Source organism: Acanthochromis polyacanthus, chromosome 18 (genome assembly GCF_021347895.1).
Source record: "Acanthochromis polyacanthus isolate Apoly-LR-REF ecotype Palm Island chromosome 18, KAUST_Apoly_ChrSc, whole genome shotgun sequence".
Lineage (NCBI taxonomy): Eukaryota > Metazoa > Chordata > Actinopteri > Pomacentridae > Acanthochromis > Acanthochromis polyacanthus.
The window spans coordinates 8,014,585-8,035,819 of NC_067130.1; the positions used below are offsets into that span (position 1 = coordinate 8,014,585).

The 21,235-nt window shown below is 40.4% G+C and overlaps 1 protein-coding gene across 1 annotated transcript in view; it reads right to left on the reverse strand.

Moving 5' to 3' along the window:
* Window positions 1–538: 538 nt before the first annotated feature.
* Window positions 539–21,235, reverse strand: part of nnt (nicotinamide nucleotide transhydrogenase) — a 42,378-nt gene continuing 21,681 nt past the window's right edge. Inside the window, exons 15-22 of the mRNA XM_022206190.2 lie at window positions 20,640–20,873; window positions 18,384–18,544; window positions 16,187–16,366; window positions 14,132–14,291; window positions 9,157–9,238; window positions 6,987–7,105; window positions 5,059–5,174; window positions 539–2,985 (exon numbers count right to left, since the gene is read on the reverse strand). Of these exons, the coding sequence (XP_022061882.2) occupies window positions 2,836–2,985; window positions 5,059–5,174; window positions 6,987–7,105; window positions 9,157–9,238; window positions 14,132–14,291; window positions 16,187–16,366; window positions 18,384–18,544; window positions 20,640–20,873 (1,202 nt within the window). The 3' untranslated portion in view covers window positions 539–2,835. The remainder of the gene's footprint in view (window positions 2,986–5,058; window positions 5,175–6,986; window positions 7,106–9,156; window positions 9,239–14,131; window positions 14,292–16,186; window positions 16,367–18,383; window positions 18,545–20,639; window positions 20,874–21,235) is intronic.

Sequence of the window (21,235 nt, forward strand, 5' to 3'; positions counted from 1 at the left end):
ATCTTTGAACATTTTTGGTGGAAGAAAAGAAATATTAAAAAGGTTTCTGAATTTTGGGATTTTTTTCAGACAAGGAAACAATATTTTTTGGTGCCTGTAAATGAAGACAAGAGGAGGGTTGAAGACGTAAAAAAACAAAACTTGCGTCAGCGTCCAAACGTATATGGACTTAACTGTAAATTAGTAGCTTTTCTGACCAGTGAACATGCAGTTTTAAGTCCTCACACGTTGATCAAAACTTTTTTTATTCACATTTACATTATTTTACTTTCTGTAAAGCAGCTCTGCAGAGACGAAGTACGTGAGGAGATGTGGATTAAACTCCTTCCCCTCATGATCACTTCATCCAGGTAATTGCTGCAAATATTTGAGTTTTCAGCTGCAGCCGTAGAAAATGGGGCCGGTAACATTAACCTCAAAGCTGTGGTAGACCTCAAGGAAAAACCTCGCAGATCAACATGTCGACTGTTTGGGAATTCAATCGCACCTTTCACCTTTAAGAGTGTGTCGGGGAAGAAATGACACCTTCAGGCAACACTTAGTGTAAATACAGGTTTATTAGGGATGAAAATGTTCCATGATAAACAGAAGAGGAGGGGGGGAAACAAATTCACAGTACATTTCATCATTTCACCTCCCTAACGTGGCGCACTGATTCTTCAAAATCCCATTGTTGCTCTGCACAAATACAACGGCGCTTTACAAAAATACTCTCCTTAAGAAGAAGAAAAAAGGGCACAAAGGGGGCATTTAGTCAAAATGAGTCAAAATTTCCTTCTCCCTTAATTTGTCAATCCCTCAGAAATGGCGACAAGTCACAAATATGAGGCAAACACGTCATCTTGTAGTCATAAAGACTTTTTGTGTGTGTAAATCGACAACAATAACCCGCTTTCTCAAGCACTAGTGACATCTGCAGCTCTACACTCGCAAAAATAAGAGTTAACTGAGGTCTGGTGGTTAAAAATGAACACAAAACAGAAGGCTATTGGTCCTGGGTTTTTGGATAACGTGAGAGGCGACTGGTTGATGGGAAATGAGCGGTGTGGTCCTGCGGGAGGTACGGTGAGAGGTGACTGGTCAGACGAAGGTCCGGTGGAAAGGTGTTGGTCGTTTTATGGAGAGGTAGGATAGTTGTCATGGTCAACAAAGTGTCAGGTCCCAGGATGAAACTATAACTTCTCACAGTACTTTTATGAATTACAAAGTGAAGACGACTGCCGACCCGTCACCTCACCAACTATTGATCCTCAAACTATGTACCAATATACATCCTAGTTCAGCTACTGTCAAAGAAATATACAAAGGAGGAAATGCAACCTCACCTAAAAACCAACTTCTTGTACTTTTAGTTTGGTAAAATCAGTGGAAGCTATTGTTATTAGTTAGTGATCTTTCTTCAGCTACAGTGTCAGATTATCCAGATTTGTGCCATCGTTTCTAACCAGACTGAGTTTGAGAAAGGAGTGGTTGGCACAAGTTTATGGCAAATGTTAGGTTTTAACAAAATTAAGAGGAAATAAAATGGCAATTTCAGCTCAGAAATGCTGACTGAGGAATAACTAGCAATCCATATATACTGAAACGTAGCAACAATTTCAATTTAAATAACTGCATTGTTGTTTAGACTCTTTACACAACAGTCGTTCTGCCATCTGGCTCTACTTTACAAACAGTGATCCTTCATTTCCCCGTGGAGCAGTAATGAGGACACACATTGGAGTGGATGAGCCACATTCACTTAAAAGAAAAAAAAAACCCTTCTTCACCATTAAGGCCAAAAGCTAGCATCTCATGTACTGTAATATCGGAACCACACAGGGTGAAAGAACACACCTGGTTCAAAAACATCATAAAATCCATTCAGCCGCCAAAGTTACAAGAGTGTTTGTTTGTAAGAGCGGGACAGTCTTTACTGCGGTCTCACACGGAAAGGTCACAACCGGTCGCTTTATCGCATTATGGGCTCGAAAAAAGACGCCTGAATGGATTTTTAACTGTTTTCTGGATCCAAGTGTGCTGTAGAGGCATTGGCGGAGGTCACAAGACAAGTGAAAAGAAAAAAAAAAGCAAATAGCACGACGACGTACAGACGTTTTCTAAGTTTAGGATAACTATGAGCCCAAATACAAAAATCTCTCAATACAGTAGAAAACTGGAACTGAAAGAACTTTACAAAAATGTTGCACTATTTTGCTTTTTTTCCCCTTTAACTTACACAGAAAATAATGAGCATCTATCCAAGGGAACACCGTATTACTGAAGAAAATTAAACTCTGGAGGAAAAAGGGAGGAGAGTCTTTACAGTGTGGAAAAGATGTGAGTGCTCGGGTCTCGTCTCTCTTCCTCTGGTGAGATTCCAATTCATCTATATTTTATTTGAGCTATGGACTATTTCCTAAAACATCTTAACAGTGAAATTGAACATACCTAACACTTTAAGCATCTACACTTCTGATTGCTGTTTTACTTTAACGTACGGGTCTAAAATGAGGAGGACACTCGGTCGACGCACCCTTCCTTTAATATCTACCAATAAAAGAAACGCCAAAGAGTCATTGAAGTGTATTAACTCAGAGGAACTAATAAATCTACAGTATGTGCATTATTTGGCTCTCACTGCACAAGCCTGTTTCTTCTTTTCTGTTTTTTGCAACTAACTTTCTTTTATTTATAGATTAACAGAAAGGGTTTGCCAAAAACCTTTTATCCAACTTATCATCTTTGCTCAGTTGTTTGAGCAGCAGCTGGACAAAGACGATCTCTGTGCCGTTTGGAGAAGCTTCTCCTGGTCGTCTCCTCTCCAGGTGTGCTCTGGGTGGAGGTGTCTCTCTCTTATTGGCTCGTGGTCTCGCGGACCTTCGCCTGCAGGGCGTCGCAGGTCTTCTTAGCGTCGCCTAGCAACATCGCAGTGTTGGGCTTGTAGAAGATGGGGTTGTCGACGGCTGCGTATCCCACGCCCAGCGAACGCTTCATTACGATCACCTAGACGGGAGGAAAACAGGAAAATACACACACACTGATTAGCATCTAATTGAGGGGGGTCAATCATGCGTCCAAAAACCGGCCCTCCAGAGGGTCCAATCCGGCCCGCTGGTCGGAGAAGACATAACTGCAAACTGTAAAACTATAAATTGAAATTAAATTATTGAAAGTTTTGATCCTAAACTAAAATACTACATTGCATATTTATTCTTTTGTCATTTTGTGTCTCATTTTTGTAACATTGTGTCTTGTTTTGTTTTCTCTAACTTGTCGTTTGTCTCTTGTTTTTCTCATTTTGTGTTTCCTTTTTGTCTTATTTTTGTGTTTTGCTTTACTTGTTGTTTTGTCTATTTTTTTTGCTGTTTTGTGGTTTTTGTCTATTTTTTTTGTCGTTTTGTTTCTTGCTTTTGTTATTTGTGTATTTTTTTTGTCTTGTTTTTTGCTATTTGTCCATTTTTTGTCACTTTGTAACTTTTTGTCTCTTTTTTTGCTTTTTCATATCGTTTGTCACACTTCTGTCATTTTGTTTCTTGTTTTTGTCATTTTGTGTCTTATTTTTGTAATGTTTTGTTGTTTTTTGTCTTTATCTGTCTGAGTTTTAGCGTTTGTCTTGTGTTTTTGTCGTTTTGTTTCCTTTGTTGTCTCGCTTGTGTTTTCTGTCTTATTTTGTCATTGTGTTTTGCTTTATTTATTTTGTGTAGCGTTTTTTGCTTTTGTCATTTGTGTAGTTTTTGTCTTGTTTTTTGTCATTTGTCCATCGTCTTGTCGCTTTGTAACTTTTGTCTAATTTTTTGGTCTCTTTGTTGTTTTGTTTCATATTGTTCATTGCAGTTTTGTCATTTTGTCTCATTTCTGTAATATTTTGTCTTGTTTTTGTTGTTTCTTGTCTTTGGTTTTGGTCTGACTTGTGTCATTTGAATCATAAAGTAAAATACTACATCGATAGCTTTGAATAAAGGTTGCATTTCTTTGTAGATTCTCTGATCTGGAAGTTGTAATGTGTAAATGATAAACTGAGGCTGAATGTTGTTGAAACTAAACTTATTTTTGTTTCAGGTTGTTCGTAATGTTTTGTAAAAGATAGTTCCTTAAATGTGTACTTTTTCGCACTAAAACAGTTTGGAGTTGTGGTTATTTACAGGTTATTATGCTGTGATTTTACTGGTTCGGTCCACTGGAGATCAAACGGGGCTGAATGTGGAACCTGAACTAGAATGAGTTTGACATCCCTGATCTAATTGGACGAGAAGAAGAAGCAGCCTGAATAACAGTGAAGAAGAGCTCTGGAGAAATGCAAATTCTGTCAAAGCTCTTCCAAGTTTTGTAAATCAAACTGAAATTTTCCTTCCTCCTCGCCAGTCCCTCTTCACCAAACAATGTCTGTTGAACTTGGACGTAGAACTAAAGTGAAGTGATTGATCTTTTTTTTTTTTTTTCCATACAGCTGAGATGTTTGAAATTCTGCTTCTTTTTTTAGGTGAATTTCCTCTTGGCTTGTGTATGAACATATTTTACAACCTTGTTTTCATTTAAGTAAATTTAATTCCAAAAACGACAAGTCATAACTTTTCATTCTGGCCAGGGAATTCACTAAACACGTATATCGAGTTGAAACCAAGCAACATTCTACGAGTAGTGCACGACGTATGTAACAGTTGGGCACTTATAAATCACTACATACGTGTGTGTGTGGGGGGGTGTGTGTGTGTGGTTAAGTAGAACGTTCTCTTTGATTTCTCCTGGGGAAAGTGTGTGGAAACTAGCTGTAGCGCTGTATAAAGCCCACGTCTCTGAGCAGTGCCAGTGGGATGCTCTGAATGTTGTCATTCCACACCGACACAGTCACCACTAATGGGATCAGGATGGGACTGCACCTGGAACTGAACAGTGTGTGTGTGTGTGTGTGTGTGCTAATGTGGGATGGCATCTCTTTAGGTGGGTGTGTATCATCAGATGGAGGCCCTCTCTGCGGGTGTGGACAGTCCAGTTGTTGTAAAATCTTCCACTCCTCTTCATCTCGTTGGGCTTCGGGACAGATCTTGTGATCACACATACACAGTCCAGATGTCTCACCTGCTTCGACTTCCAGACCTCCAGCACTGGCATGCCGGCGATGATGGAGTTGGGATCTTCCTGGGCGGCCGAGTTCACCGTGTCGTTGGCGCCGATCACCAGGACCAGGTCAGTCTCTGGATTGGACACAAACAAAAATGCATGAACTACATCTCTATTTATTTATTTTTTTGTGGGGATTTGATTCCTTTTTATTTCTACAATTCAACATTTTTGCCAAACTATTGTTGTGCACTGAAAGCACTTCATTGAGTTCATTTTTAAACCCAGATACAAAAAGGATTGGCAACGAGTGTCAACAATGTATCATGACCTGAAATACCAGAAGATCTCCGTAATTTTAGATAGAATTAGGACAAATTATGTCAAAAGTAGGAATGCCTGATAATATCGGCCCACTGATATTGGCATAAAAATGTAATATCAGTCGATATTGTTTTTATTTGCCCATCATAAAAACCGATAAAATAATGCCTGGATTTCGCCAGCATTTACTGGACTCATAGAGGGAGAAAGAGTGTGAACTGTTGTTTGGGACAATTTTTTAAAAATAGGCATAAATGTGGCATTTTTTCCATACTTAAGTTGAAGTAGTTTTCTTATTTTGCACAAACAATGTCTACATTTCAAAGCCTTGTTGCATTTGAGAATGCATCCAATGGGGCATCACAATAAAATCAGGCATGTTGTTTTAATTCCACATCAGGAGATATGTGATGTTACCTAAAATTAGTTAAACAGCCGACATATATCGGTATCGGTTGATATCGGAATCGAAAATTGAGAGTTGGACAATTTCGGCATATCGGTTATTGGCCCCCCCCAAAAAAAAAGCCAATATTGGAGATGCCTAGTCAAAATTCGATTCATCCAATCATGTGCATCCTGTTTTATGATGATATTTCTCACAAGTTCTACCTCAGTTAGACAGAGATGGCATAGGAGATGATGGGAGAAGATTATAGGTTGGAAGAAAATGAAAATGTGCAACAAATCCATCACGATGGGACAGATTCGGGAAAAACATATTTACTTTATAGCTGCAACAAGTAAAGAACAGTAAAGTAGTTATGATGTAGCAATATTTGTGTCATCCGTATGTGAAAAGTTTGTTGACATTTGCGAGTAAGCTCATCATAAACTTTATCTTTCAATCTGAATTCTTTGACGTTTTGGGAAATATGTTTATTTGCTTTCATGCCAAGACACAGAGGAGAAGACTGTTAGCGGGCGTCTTTCTGAGTGCTAAATGTGAAACTAGACAGTGACCATAAAGGGTGGGATTAGGGGGGGAAATGGTAGCTGCGCTCTGTTTAAGCAAAATGTCAGATTGTTGCTTTTACTGTCTTTGTTGCTAACTCTAATGGAAGCAGCAAAATAAAACATAATGAGTCACAAGAAGACCAATTCATGTTTTCTGCAGAAAGTGACTTTCTTACACGCTCTTTCAGCTAAATACAGACTGGACAGCAGCATCTTGTATAAATGATTACTCCTGAGGTTTGCCAAATGCTATGGAACAGTCCGCTGCTGGGCTGGAGTTTGTTGTCTTCCCGTCTCGATCGCTGTATACAGACACATCACAGGATTTCTGGAGGATTTGGAGCTTCTCATTGTGTTTGGACGCCATTTATGGAAAGCAAGTACAAATCAAAGCATCTCTGTAGTCTGGCAGCGACTACTTCAAGTGAAATTCCTTCGTTTTCCTGCTGCGTTTGCAGTCGAAACACTTGCAGTATGTGCAGTCATTGTGGTCATAAATTTTGGCCTGCGTGTGGAAGTCCACATGGAGCCTCACAGACTTGAGCAGATAACAAAATTTATGTCACGCAGACGCTCGCTTACACAGAAAGCATGAATTAGCCTTCATTCTGGACGAATACACGGCAGGTGCAGAATGTAAAATTATGGAAAAGACCGTCTCTTACCAGGGAAGTCGTCGTTGATCTCATCCATTTCCAGCACGATATCGTACGGGACACCAGCTTCAGCCAGCAGCACATTGAGCTGACCAGGCATGCGGCCGGCCACCGGGTGGATACCAAACCTGTGGGAACCAAAGGCTGATTATTCATCCCTATAGGAATTTGAGATGCTGCGATCGCAACAATTAGCGCAAATTCAATCAGTCTCCGTGAATTTTGTCCAATCACCGCAACTTTTCTGCAATTTTGGCCCGCCTCCCGTGAGTTCCACCAATCATAGCAGTCCCCAAACATAATGTCACCAATTTCACTTCCTTGCTTATGGTTTGAAGATGCTGACATGTCCGATTCTAAAGCCTCTCATTTACCAACAAAAATTACTGCTAAAGACCGTGAAAAACAATTCCCTGATGTTCTTCATGAAAGTGGAGGTAAACCGTTTTGCACCCGTGTGACATTGTGGTGGAACACAAATGAAAATAATTGATTTATAAACACTTTTCTACCGCAAAACATATCAGGAGAATGGCTGAAAATCACATGATGGAAGCTGTTGCATCCGGATCTGTTGCTGAAAGAATGAAGGTAAGTTAGATTAATTCATTGATGTGACAAGCCGTGAGAGCATGTGTGTGTGTGTGTGTGTGTGTGTGTGTGTGTGTGTGTGTGTGTGTGTGTGTGTGTGTGTGTGTGTGTGTGTGTGAATACATGCATGCCAGGATGTGAAATTGACACCGACATGTCCAAATATGATTCATTCAATAGTAAATTATCATTTAGTGGCTTAAATCTACCAACCACTTCATGTTAAACCATTAGCTGCTGCTAATTTCCCATCATGGTGTGAAAGCTTTTTGGGTTGGAGCGCGTTAAAGAATTAGTTTAGGAATAAATATCATCGATTAAAATGCTGAAACATGTTCTAAAAGCTGAAAAAATGCAACTTTTTTAGCAATTGTCACTGTCTCCTGCAATTTAATCGAAATAAATAAAACGGCGCAATTTTTTTTAGAAAAGAATTCAGTCATTTTAGGACACAACTATCTGGAAAGACGCCGGTGAAATCCTGAAGGGACTGTTTGTAATGCATACTTGAACACAGAACTTCAGTTATACACCTGTTCACTGATCAGAAAGACATAAAGGAGAGAGGAGATGTCAGAGAGGTAAAATGGGAAAAAAATGGCATTTTGTCTGATTATACAAACACACCGATTCCACTCCTCCACTTTGTATTACTTGTTTGGTGTGTGTGTGTGTGCATGTGAACACACAGTTCTCAAACTCAATTAGCCATGTCATGTAATCAGAGCAGGAAATTAACACCACCTCTCTCTCTCTCTCTCCTAGATGCTTTTCCACGTAAATGACCACTTAAGAGATTTATTTTCCATTTGATCGGTAAGTTTAGACAGAGTGTGCTGGTGCATCTTCTGTTGCCGACTGAAAAAGTCAATTTCTACCCTTCATATAATGCCATACAGTCCAGATGCATAGAAAGATGAGGGGGGAAAACAGTGGCTTTGGTTTTAAAGAAGAGAACTGATTGTGTCTCCCAGCTTTATAAAGTTAAACTGATAAGTCAGAGGAAGAAGAATAAAACTGGTTCATTAAAACGAATGCAAAAAGTGACAAAAAAATGACACATTCTGATACAAAGAGCAAGAGGACAAGTGACAAATCAAGAGATTGAATACAGACCAGTGGAAAATAGAAAATAAGAGAGAAAGAACAAGAGATCACGGTGCAGGAGGTTTTTTTTTTTCCCATTTTTCTCTGACCACCCACTTTCCTTTAATCAAGTACAAATGCTGTAAGCAGCAGCAGCTGCAAAAGCCAGGATCAAACGACAGAGGCAGGACAATTACACAAGCTTCCGCTGTACCTTGTCCTTCCCCTCCTCTCTTTTGCATTTCCTTTTTCCCTCTTTTCATTTCTCATTTTCTCCTTTACACGCTCTCTTTTCTTATCTGTCCCATCACACGTTATCGTGAGCCAGACTCAAGCCTGAACTTCTGTTTCTGGAACAGTTTACATGTTGTTTCATATAAATGTTCTGCGTATCACTCTCTCCTTTAACTACATCTGTCTGTATCAATCGGTTCTGTCTTTATCCATCTACAGCTAGTTACTGCAGTTCATTTTAATAAATCATTTAGCTTTGTTGCTTTACCTGACTTTCTTGCCAGCTTCTTTCAGCATCTTGACCAGCTCAGCGATGGGGTACTGAGCCTTTGCAGCACAGAGTCCATAACCTGAGATGGAAAAACACACAGAAATAATGGAAAAGACAGTCTAGAATGGGCATATGTTGTCACTCAGACATGTGTTGATCCTGCTGTGAAGGAACACAGGCAACTTTCAGACGGATTTGACCTTTATTGTAGCTTAAAACTAGATGCTCTTGAAGTGTGAGTGCCACAGAGAGAGAAGAAGAATCGTATCCGATGAAGAAATGAAGCGCAGCAGCAGCAAGGCAGCGGATAAAGAATGTTTTATCATTAGATATCTCTGTCGTTTGTCTCACTTGTTAGTCTTTACAAACTGAAAATGACAAAAAAAGTGGTGGTTTTGATGTACCCCCAAAAAGTTCAAGCTAATGCCAAATGAAAGCCACTAGCACTGAAATGCTAGGAATTAAAAACGTATATTTTCTTGTAACTAGTTTTTTAATTGGGGTCTTGTTTGGAAAAAGATGGAAGGTGCATGTCTCAGTAGTTAGACCACTGAAACTAATGTTATGTGTATTTTATGCATCTGCAAGGGTCCAAGTGACAATTTTCGTCATCAGAGGGTAAGTTTTTGTGATAATTATGCGATAGATAGAACGATAGAACAATAGATAAAACGATCGATAGAACAACTGATCGATAAACTTTGTCTGTCCTAAACGGTGACAGAAATTCTCCTGTGACAAGGCTCCAACAATAAAAATAAAACACACTTCAGACACAAGCTCACACAGTGCAGACGTCTAAAAGAAAAGTTAAAGAAACAGCAGCCGATGACAAAATACATGCAGTGTTCAGAGTCTTATTTCATTTTGTTCTGGGTGGTGTTTGCAGTGGGAATAAAGGACTTTTTCTAGATGTCTCTGCAGACCAGTGGGACTTTGTAACGTCTGCCTGATGGAAGTAACTGGAAGGACTTATGGAGGAGTGAGGGGTCCTCTGTGATCACTGAGCGGTTCTACAGTTCAGAGACATGAGCTTGTGGTGAACCAATGGCTTTGCTGGCCGGATTAACAAGACAGGAGAGTTATGTTTTGTGTTTAGTGGAGGTGGGAGCCAGGATGAAATGTTGAATGTGAGGATGGATTCAGTGAATGAGGTGTAAAGCAGGGTTAAAATGCCTCCGCTGACATTAAACATCCTCAGTTTCCTGCAGAGCTGCTACGTATATAAGTCACTATCTGCTAATGGGTAAAATTAGATTTAATATTTCAAAAAGTCATTTCTTAAGACTATTTTTCAGAAAATGTGCCTTAAAAATGGTTTAGACAAAATAATAAAGTTATAAGAGATAACAGAAACAATTCCATGTGTCAGTTCTAATGATTTCTCGAGAAAAATAAGGTTTTATTTTCATAATCGACGAATACGATGGTGCTGAGTGCAACAATTCCGATGAGCCACATTTGGAGTTCACCTGCTGCTTTGCAATTTATATTTGCCACAAAACAAACTTTATTCTGAGAAACATAGATATTGATCTACTAAAAACAAGTCTAACTAGATTCAAGAGCATATTTATTTAATAAAAAAAACGAAAGGAAATTACAGCCCTTACGTGTGTTATTGTGTCCGTCAAAAAATCAAGTCGGCTGTCAGTCCGGATATCTCAACAAAAAACAGTACAACGAAACATTCTCTGCAATCAATCAACCCACTGAAATATTTCCGACTGAAAAATAAATCATTTGTGGCTAACAGCCCGTCTGTGATCAAAATATATCGATCATATGATAACTAGATCGCTGTCTGTCAAAAAAATAACGTCCATAAGACGTGGTGGTATCTGCGAGATGTATGGGTCCACGTGGTACATACATTTGTCAAAAACGTGCCTAGTTTACTATCTTTTCATATGTTTCTATTGTTAGGGCAATCATCAAAGTGTAATAAAATGCCCTTTGGTTAATCAATAAAAAAAATGTGAATTTCTAAATGATTTGTTACACATTATTACTCCTTAGCAGATTTTGACTCGTATACGGCAGACGTCCTCTGAGCCAACTAGAAAGTATCATAATAAGAACAACTATGCATTTGTGGTGTCTGCAGCTGTCCGTGTGGCCGTCTGGAATGAGGTCTAACCAGGCACTTAAATGTCAAACACATGACCCAGTCCATCTAAATGAATTTCACTACAAGTGATCTGAAGTGGAGAAATAGTACATGCATGTTTTTTCCCTTGATGTTAGCCCTGTGCTGAGGTCTGAGCTGTGTTTTACTCAGGCGTAAACTAACCGTGACGTCACCCGTTGGTTTCAACGCCGAGAAAATGAAGCCCGGATTTTGCTACTTCCTGGTCGCCGTTTTGGATTTTTTGGAGCCAGTGATGTAAAAAGCGTCATCAAACAGACTGGACCGGAGAGCAACCAGGGGCAGGATTGGCTGAGGACTCTCTTATCCCGCCCACATTTTACCGCAGAGGCTTCTGTTGCTGTCTATCAAGTATAGCCACGCCCCCTGGCTCCGCCAACTTTAACGATTTATTTAAAATTCAGTACTGATTTATTTTAAGATCAGCCACCTGATCTCTCATTTTGACCATGAAAACTAACAGGAAAAAACTCCTGAGCTGTAGAAAATCAGTCTATCAAATTTAATTTTTTCCAAAAATGAATTGGGGTCTATGGAGCAAAAGCTTTTTGGAGCCAACCCTAGCGGACAGCGTGATATTGCAAGTTTTTGACACTTCCGGGTGGGCTTCAAATTTGGAGCCAGATGCTACATCCATTATATATATACAGTCTATGGTTTTACTCAAAAGAAAGAAAAGTGAGCAATGCAGCCTGTCATCTAGTTCTCAAAAAGAAGACAAAAAAACTCTGCTTAAAGATTTATTTACTAAAGAAAAAAAAAGAGCATTATTTGGCTGCCTACATGTCTGTGAATAGATGACATGTAAAAGCGTTAAAATATTTATAATCCTGTTGGCCTTTGACCCTGCATTCCATATACAGCGTGTGCTTCTTTCTCTAAGCCGTGGATTTCTTTCATGTTTAATAATCTGGTGCATGGCACTTGATTTTTATCACACCATCTCTCACACACACAAACACATGTCAAACGGTCCGGTGGTGTTTACTAGCCTTGTCACAACAACCAGTCAGAAGCCGTCGTGTTACAACACACCAATAAAAATGACAAGGCTTCAAATTCAGCTTGAGAAAAAAAAAAAAAAAACAGAAAAAACTCGACTGGAAACATGCAATTTAATGGTTTTCACTATTTTCTCTCTCCATCACAATTCCTTTATTCCTTGTGCTTCCAATATTCTCTCTGGAGTTTTTTTTTTTTCTACTGTAAGAAAAACAACGGGACCCAGACCATGCAGAGATGGGCCAGACAAAGCCAGGAAAACACTTATGTTTATCAGGCGAGGTCTTAACCGTTTCCACAGATGTCAATCAGGCAAAGTGACTGTGACGGCTCCAATTAGGGAGAATGGTCAAAATGGAAACGAGGGCGCTGAGTGAACGCCGGCGACGAGCACCGACACAGAGTGTGAGAGCAGAGAGAAGAATGAGGTATTTGGCTGTAAGTGTTACATAACTGGTCTAAACAGTGAAATATTACGTGTATGTTCTGGCTGATATCATGTTTCAGTATTTAAATTTTGTCCCGGTGTTTGTACAGCTCCATATGAACTTTTCCAGTTGCAAACAAACGCTACATCAACACTGCTCAAGGCTAAGTGTGATTTTGATTTTTAAATCCAACTTTCGAGGCCGTGTGACACCCAGACCGAGCATCAAAGTCTGGATAGCTGACCAATATCTTTTAAATTGCACGGCTCATAAAACGACTCTGACAGGTTCTATTACAATTTGATTCAACTTATTCCAATCCTTGTATTTCAACAGATTTATGATGTTCTGTAATCTTTCAAAGAAATGTCTGGTATTTTATTATCCGTCTTGTCCTGGTGTGGGTTTGTTTATGGACCGTTTTTGAGAAAAAGGCTAAAAAGAAAAACATAATTTTTCATTTCCGCTCCTCCATTTCTCCTACTCCTTCCAATTCCATTTTTTTTTCCTCTTGGTTTTGGTTTTAGCTGTCAGACATGTTCCTCTTTGTCTTCCTTTATTCTCAGAAAAGAAAAAGGGGAAAACAAAAAAGATGATTTAACCTACATTCGATGGCTCTCCTTGGCTCGCTTCTTTTTCACTCGACCACGTGACGGCCTTAATTTTGCAATTCTTGCAAATTGCAGCGGTTTCCTCTGAAGATTTAGTTTTTGTATATAGGCACTCAGCGCTGTGACTGGAATCACCAATTTGCAGGCTAGATGCCTTTTGTCTGTGTTTACATGTACCCACGTGAGCAAAACAACTCTTTGGAACGGTGACTGGTTCACAACGGTCTGATGAGAGGACTGAAATGTCACCGGGCCACACAATGACGAATTTAGGGCAAGGACGGTCGTAACGGTCCTGGTGGGAGGTTGACACACATTTCTAAGCAAATACTGAAAACATGTGAAACGTAGAAAACCATGTAGCTCGAACAGAGTCTGGACCCCACGCTTTAACCCCGACAAAAGAACTACAAGCTCATTTGGAATGCAGTATTTGAGTTGTCAACAAAAACCCAGCGTACCCTCATCCCATCTAATTTCCCTTTGACCTTGCATATATATATATATATATATATATATATATATATATATATATATATACACTGCACTGTAGAATGTCTGCTAACGAGGGGCTGACGACCACACAGAAACCTAAGAGTGTGTGTGTACCCTCCACCATGACTTGTCAATTAGCCGAGCAGAATGGTGTTGTAACATGGGTCAAGAAAAGGTTAAATAAACAGAACACACACTTTGCTAATGCTGGAAAAAAACAGTGACTGGCACAGTTAGAGCACCATGTTTTTCCACGGACGTACAACACCTCTGTGCGTGCGTCTCACCTGGAACGATGATCACGTTCTGGGCCTCTTTAATCATCTCGACCGTCTGATCCACGTTGACCTCCGTGTGCGTCCCGACGATCTCCATGGGTTTTCCGGTACCTGTGGAAGATGTGCCGTAGCCTCCCAGGATCACGTTAGCCAAGGAGCGATTCATGGCCTGAGAAGGAAGAGAGGATATTCTGTACTGATCTTCATACTTTCTTTTACCTTACAGACTGTACGCAGCAAAATATGGCAATCACAAAGAAATTTAAAGGGAAATTTCACACATTTTCAACATGAGATTGAGTTCAGATCATGGACTGCACTATGCTACCATAATGGTAAAGTTACAGTCCCTCCTTGTGGACAGGAGAGGAATCACCACATTAACACAGAGACTCTTCATCCTAAAGAAGCTGAGGAAATGTGGATTATCCTCCAAACTCCTCAGCAATTTCTACAGATGCACAGTGGAGTGTGTCCTGACCACTTCCTTCACTGTGTGGTATGGGAACTTCAGCTGTATGGACAGGAAGGCTCTCCGGTGTGTCAGTAAGACAGCTCAGTTCATCTGTGGAGCAGCCTTCCCTTTACTACACCAAAGAGAGCACACATCACCAAGGACCACACCCACCCACAGCACACACTGTTCACACTCCTGCCGTCTGTCTGGCAGATGCTACATGAGTGTGAAAACAACGACCACCAGACCAAAAACAGTTTCTATCAACAGGCCATCAGGCTACGAAATCACTGACCAGTGTTTCCTCTACATTCATTTAGGCGTGGCGGGCTGTTATTCCTAAATCCTAGACACCGGTCCTTTAAATTTCTTTTTTTTGTTAAGTTGTCACAAATACACCACTGCTGCCTGTCTCCACCGTCAGAGAGTACACAATAACCAACACAGTAAACTACAGATAACTATCTTGCTCAGTATCTACTCTTTGGGGGGTTAATACGACGCTAATTACTCGCGAGAGCACTGCCTTGAAAGTGACGTCACGTCAAACACCCAGGCAGCAGGTCAGAGAGTCAGAGGAGTGTCGTCTTGGGCAGCTACTCACCGGAGAAAAGTTATTAGCTTAAGATAACTCATAATACATTTTACAAGTTAAACACACATTCGCAAAATAATGATAGCCAGCTAACGATACGCAACGTATCGGTAACTTCAGTTAATTGGGCCCGGTGCCAACTCAGCGTCTAATATCTACACACATGATCTAACTACTGACTGCATTTTCAGATGAGCTTGTTCAAAATGTTCTATTTATTGTAGCTTATTTTTTATTTTTACATTCAGCCACTAAAAAGCTATTTTCTACTGGTCATTCAATAAATTGGTTGTACAAGTAAAATCTGCAGTCAAGTGTCATTTGTCTACGCCAAAACGGCTCCTAGAGAGCCTGCAGCCGCTGCTGAAAAAAACCCTAGAGGAAACACTGACTGACTCACCTACAATATCTTATAAATAGCAATATTTTGCACATATCCCTTGCATATCTACACATGACAGTATTGCAACATTTGAGAATCGAATTTATTTGTAACAATTTTTTAAATCTTACTTATTTTTATTCTGTTCCATTTTATTACCGGCCAGCAAACATCGTTTTCCGGAAGGTATTGTTTTGAGCTGCATGGTCTTGGTTGGTTGCTTGCTTATTTGTCTGTAACAATTTGGTTTCCGTGCGATAACTCGATAAAATATTGATGTAGCCTCACCATATCTGGTACACAGGTGTACCATAATAAGACACAGGTCAAGTTCGCATTTGGTGACCTTGGCCTCATTTTCAAGGTCACAGGGGTCATCTTTGTCGCCAGGCGGTCCAAGTTTGGGAAAACTTCTTGTTTCATTTTTATCTTTTCTCATTTTATGTTATTTCAGTTGTGTGTTTCATCATTCAGGGTAAACAACGTTTCGGTTGTATGACAATAAAGTTCTTGAATCTTAAACAGTGTTTGCAGTATTCCCCTTTGTGTTTTCAAACAGTGGTGTTGGGACACGAAGTACCAGCATTTCAGTGTTTGTTTCTCTTTAAACCCAGACTGCGCTCCACTCACCACACACATAATGTAGGACAGAATGGCTCCAGAGGACCCGATGAGAGCTCCGACGATGGTCAGCAGGTTGTTGTTGAGCAGGAAGCCCTCAGCGCACAGAGCCCAGCCTGAGTAACTGTTCAGTACGGTGATGACCACGGGCATGTCAGCGCCTCCAATAGCTGCTGTCAGAGTGACACCCTAGAGGAGAAAAACGGGAAAACATGAGATTTTATCCATTGCTGAAATCACACTAGTTGTTTAAAACCGTCGGTACATGGAAGAGCAATCAACAAAGGTGAAGTTATGAATTATAATCAACAGAGAAAAAACACCTCTCTGGTTTTTGGTACATTTTTCACAATCAGATTCACTTGTTCTTCGTCCCTGAATCATCTGTGCAGCTTTTGTTCAACACACGCCAACTGTAGTTACCAAAGCAGCAGCAAGATCCAGAAGGGTGTGCTAAATTTTGTGAATTGTTGAACTGCAGCGAACGCACACACACACGTACAGTAGATGATGCATTATACTGTACTTTAACGACTGATTAGAGGTCAGACTTATGAAAGAGAGCGACCTGATATCCATCTAAATTTTCTGGGAATGCGCTCTTAGTCTTTTCTGGGACTCGGTCCAGTTGCTGATTTTCCGAGCACCACGTGTAAATACACAAAGCGAGCAGAAATGCTGAAATTGCAACACGTCACTGTGTTCAACTTTATTTTTTCCACTTTTCTCAGTAATCAAAAAAGTGTGTGTCCTCTGCTTTTGTCGGCTCTGCTCGGGTTCACTTGATTACAAACTATTTTCAGAAGCTGCAAAACTCAACATCAGTAAAGAAAACTGCCAGGATTTATCAAAACTTCAGTATGTCCCAAGACTAATTAAATCCCACAAAAATGACCACGTCCGTTTTTAATCTCCTAATCATGAAGTGAAAACAAGCCACCATGACCAGTAACTGCTTTTTGCAATGCTGGAAAAATTTGGAGAGCTTTCTTCTTCTCGTTTTGCTGTTTTTTATGTTTCTGATTCACAACAATACTTTAGTCCGGATCATAAGACCATATGCAACGAATAATCTGTCTGTGGCGGTCAACAGTCAAGATTTTATATTTAATATATTATCTTTGTTCTGTGCTCAGGTTGAGCCGTGCCGTTCACTCCTAAAGAGAAGTCATTTTGGAATATGCTGATGTTGATGATGGTCTACCAGATCCTTTAGTCCTGCATAAGCAGCCTTGCCGTTTCAATTTTGGTACCAAGTCCAAATTTGTTTGCCGGTTGGTGAAGTTTTTCCAAATTTTGCATTGAAGGCATGCTGCACAGTCTTGGGTGACTGTGTGCGAGCAGATTCCAAGACGCAAAATGTATTCTCTTTGGGAGTGAGTGGCACGGCTCAACCTGACAATAGAACAAAAATAAAACATTAAATACAAAATCTTGATCTGTTTCTATACATTCTGTGAAAATTTGAGGTTATTTCAACAAGAACTGCCAAAATTATTGACCTACGAAATGATGTGAGATTTTTTGGGACACCTTTACTTTGGCAACACAACAAGACGGCTACTAGTGGCGCTACCCACCAGAGAAGAATCGAGGAAGCAATTAGAAAGCTGCCACCCTCATCGGAAAAGGTGAAGCAAATAACAAAAAGAAATGTGTATTGTGAAAAAGTGCATCATTATACATAAAATAAAGATGCATCAGTGATCTTTTTATAATCGAATTGTTGCCCCTGAATCATAATCGAATCGTGAGGTGTCCAAAGATTTGAACCCCTACCTAAACGTATGAATGTTACATATTTTACCTTTAACAAAGGTGGAGACCGAGGTAATAAGTTGAAAACAAGCAGCGACCTGCAGCTCCACAAAGCACGGTCTTTTTGCTGCTATGACTTCCAGCTCCCCGCTTCACCCTGAATTTCTGGGCAGCTACTGTTTCCTCTGCAAAAAGCCTCCAGTTTGACATTTATTAGTAAATCCCTCCTGTTGTCTATTTTCTCACTTACTACATTTTAGTCTGTCTCGAGCATAATTTTTTTTCTGACTTTTATGCCTTCTCTCCTTCCTGGCATTTATTGAAGTTTTTTAACAACATTCTTACATGTTCAGACTGTCAGCACGAAAGAACATTTCAAGATTTTCCCTCCGAAAAAGGCCCCGCTGTGTGCAACTAAAGACCCCAAAAACACAGACCCACAACGCACCATGACAGCAGAGAGAGCAGACACTGATCCGAGACAGGTGAGGCCTGTGGTGTAACTTGGATCCAGCATGTAGGGAATCATTCCACCAACACTACCTGCCATAAGACTGGCATTCAGGGCGTGACGACCAGGGAGCATCAGAGGAGCGCTGTTCAGCACACCTGAAGTGGGCAGAAGTGAAAGGTTTCAGGAAAGACAAGGTAAAATATGTAATATGAAATAAGGGGAAAAAAATAAATAACACCTGTGAACAAAAAAATACTGTGCCGTGATCTTTTAAGGACATTCAGATTCCACATGTGACATTTATCATTTAGTTTTCTCCTTCAGCTGCCACCACTGGAGCCCTGTCTTTAACTGAATGTCATGTTCATGCATAATTTGTCCTTATGAAACACTTGCCGTCAACATGGAAATTACAGCGTGGCTGCCAGGACTGCTGCCAGCACATGAACCTGATGAACTGTTACTTTCTCTCCTTTACACAGCGGGCAGCAGTGACCTTCTTAGGCTGATAAATACAGAACAGCCAAGCTAACACATCATCTGTAAGCAGCAAGTTTAAAAAAAAAAACTCCATCAGTCCTGTTTCGAATGGGATTTTATTTGCATCCATAAAGACAACCATTTCCTGTCATTAGCTCAACATTAAAGTGCATCAGGATTCACAGCTCACTTAATTTGTGATATTTACCCACAACTAGGCAGCATTAACTTGCAAAATACTGAATGGTAACTGCTAAAAACATAAAAAAAGATGCATCACAATTTTAACAAAGAGAACAAACTGGGAATTGGAACATTTTGGGACTCAATACCACTCTCCTGCCAGCTACAGAACTATAGACAGGATTTGATTCATTTAGCTTAGCATAAAGACTAAACACAGGAGGAAACAGCTAGCTTAGATCAATTGTAGATGGTGGAGGAAGTTTCTTCATCTAGCATCTGTAAAGTTCCCCAGTTAACACTTCAGTTTAAATCTTTTGCCAAAACAAAATGTTGAAGGTAGCAGTTTCCCCAGGTTTTCAGTCTTTAAGCTAAGCTAATGAGCCTACAGGTCTAAAGGCCTCTACATATACTGCGCGATTTCAACAATCTTATAAGTTTACAGCTTGCTACACTGTATGACATGAATCTAATAATCTTTGGGCACGACATGAAGTTCGCTCTGTTCAGATTGCACGATGAAAACGCAGCTGGGTCGAAGCCTACGATGTGCATGAGTCGACGTAAATGTGCAAGAATAAAATGTCATAAGTGTGCGTCGTCTATCCATGAAAACTTAACAGATGGAGCTCCTACAATCACAGGGAAACTGGCAAAACATAAACCGAGCCCTCGCTCTTGTGACATTTATGTGTTCGGAGAGAAATCTCAAAAAAAGGAGGAGGAGGAGAATATGGATGCAGTCGTGGCTTGGAAAGAGAGGCCAATTTGGGATGCCAATTTTGCAAAGGCAGCTTGAAGTAAGTACCTGTTAGCATCTACTGGCATTGTACGTTAGGAATTACTGTTATGGTCTGTTACTTTCTAACAAAATACATGTCTTCTTTGTTTGAATCACACATATTTGTTTTGATGCGTTTTGTAATTGTTGCCACAAATCATCTATTTGGGTTTAGCGCCGGTGTCTCTCTGATCAGTACGTCATTTCATCCTGCATTTCTATTGGCTAGTTAATTGGTTGATATGGGTCTCAGCAGCAGTCACACTGTGAGACGATCACTCCAAATTTCTGACAGAATTTTATTGCAGCTTGTCTTTGGTCACCATGACAACGAGCGTTCTTGAACCCATCTCTCAGTGCGACATAGGACCACCGACTTAGAGCCAAGCCCAAAGATATCACCACGATTCTCTCACGATTGTTCTCTTTCGTGTGAGACGGTCGAAAACAGCACAGTGTGTAGAGGCCTTAACAGAGATGTGAGCTGGTTCGGAAGGAATGAAGGAAGAGAGAAAGACGACTAGGACAAAGCTAGTTTTCTGTAAATTAACTACTCAAAAACTAACTAAACAAAATTCCAAACTAATACCTCATCCAAGGTTTTTCCAGTGTGTATTATGCACCTACAAGGAGTCAAATAGCAACATACAATGGGCTATATTTCCAGGGTCATTAACAGTATGTGAAATGTGCTTTATAGGTGCATAGCGAAATTAAAAAGAATTCTGTCTGTACACAAGAATAGTAGAGGTGTGAGTGTTTACTTCTCAGGGAACATCAGGTATGTGCAGCTGTGCTTTTCTCACCTTGCAGTTTGCCGTACGCAACCAAAGAGCCACTGAAAGTGATTCCACCGATGTAGGTGCCAAGGTATGCGACTATCTTGGTGAGGTTGGCTGCAGGGTCTGTGGCGAAGTGGGGGTACTCGATCATATATTCAGCCACACAGGTGAGCACGGCGGCCAACCCGACCAAGCTGTGGAAAGCAGCCACCAGCTGAGGCAAGTCAGTGATCTGGATCTTCTTAGCAATGGCCAGACCTTGAGAGGGAAAGAGAGAGAGAGAAGATAGCAAATAAATGTAGCAGTTCCGAAAGACCTGCACACAAATAACATGCAAATCACAAGCATGTGCACACACACTCAGAGGACTGCTGGGAAGTGGGCCCATCTGAAGAGCCAGGTGTTGCAGATGAGGCCTGCTCAGGGAAATTCCACATTTGTGAGTTGGTCTACACTTTGTGTGAATGCGTGTCCTGAAGGAAGTATTTGCTGAAAGGAGCATTATTGTTTGCGTGGATAGTTTAGTCTGGTTTCAGCCTTGTTACTGGAACAATTACCATTTAAATGATCGCGCTATCCTGAAAGAGAGAAAGAAAGTGAGTAATACCTGCTGCTGACGG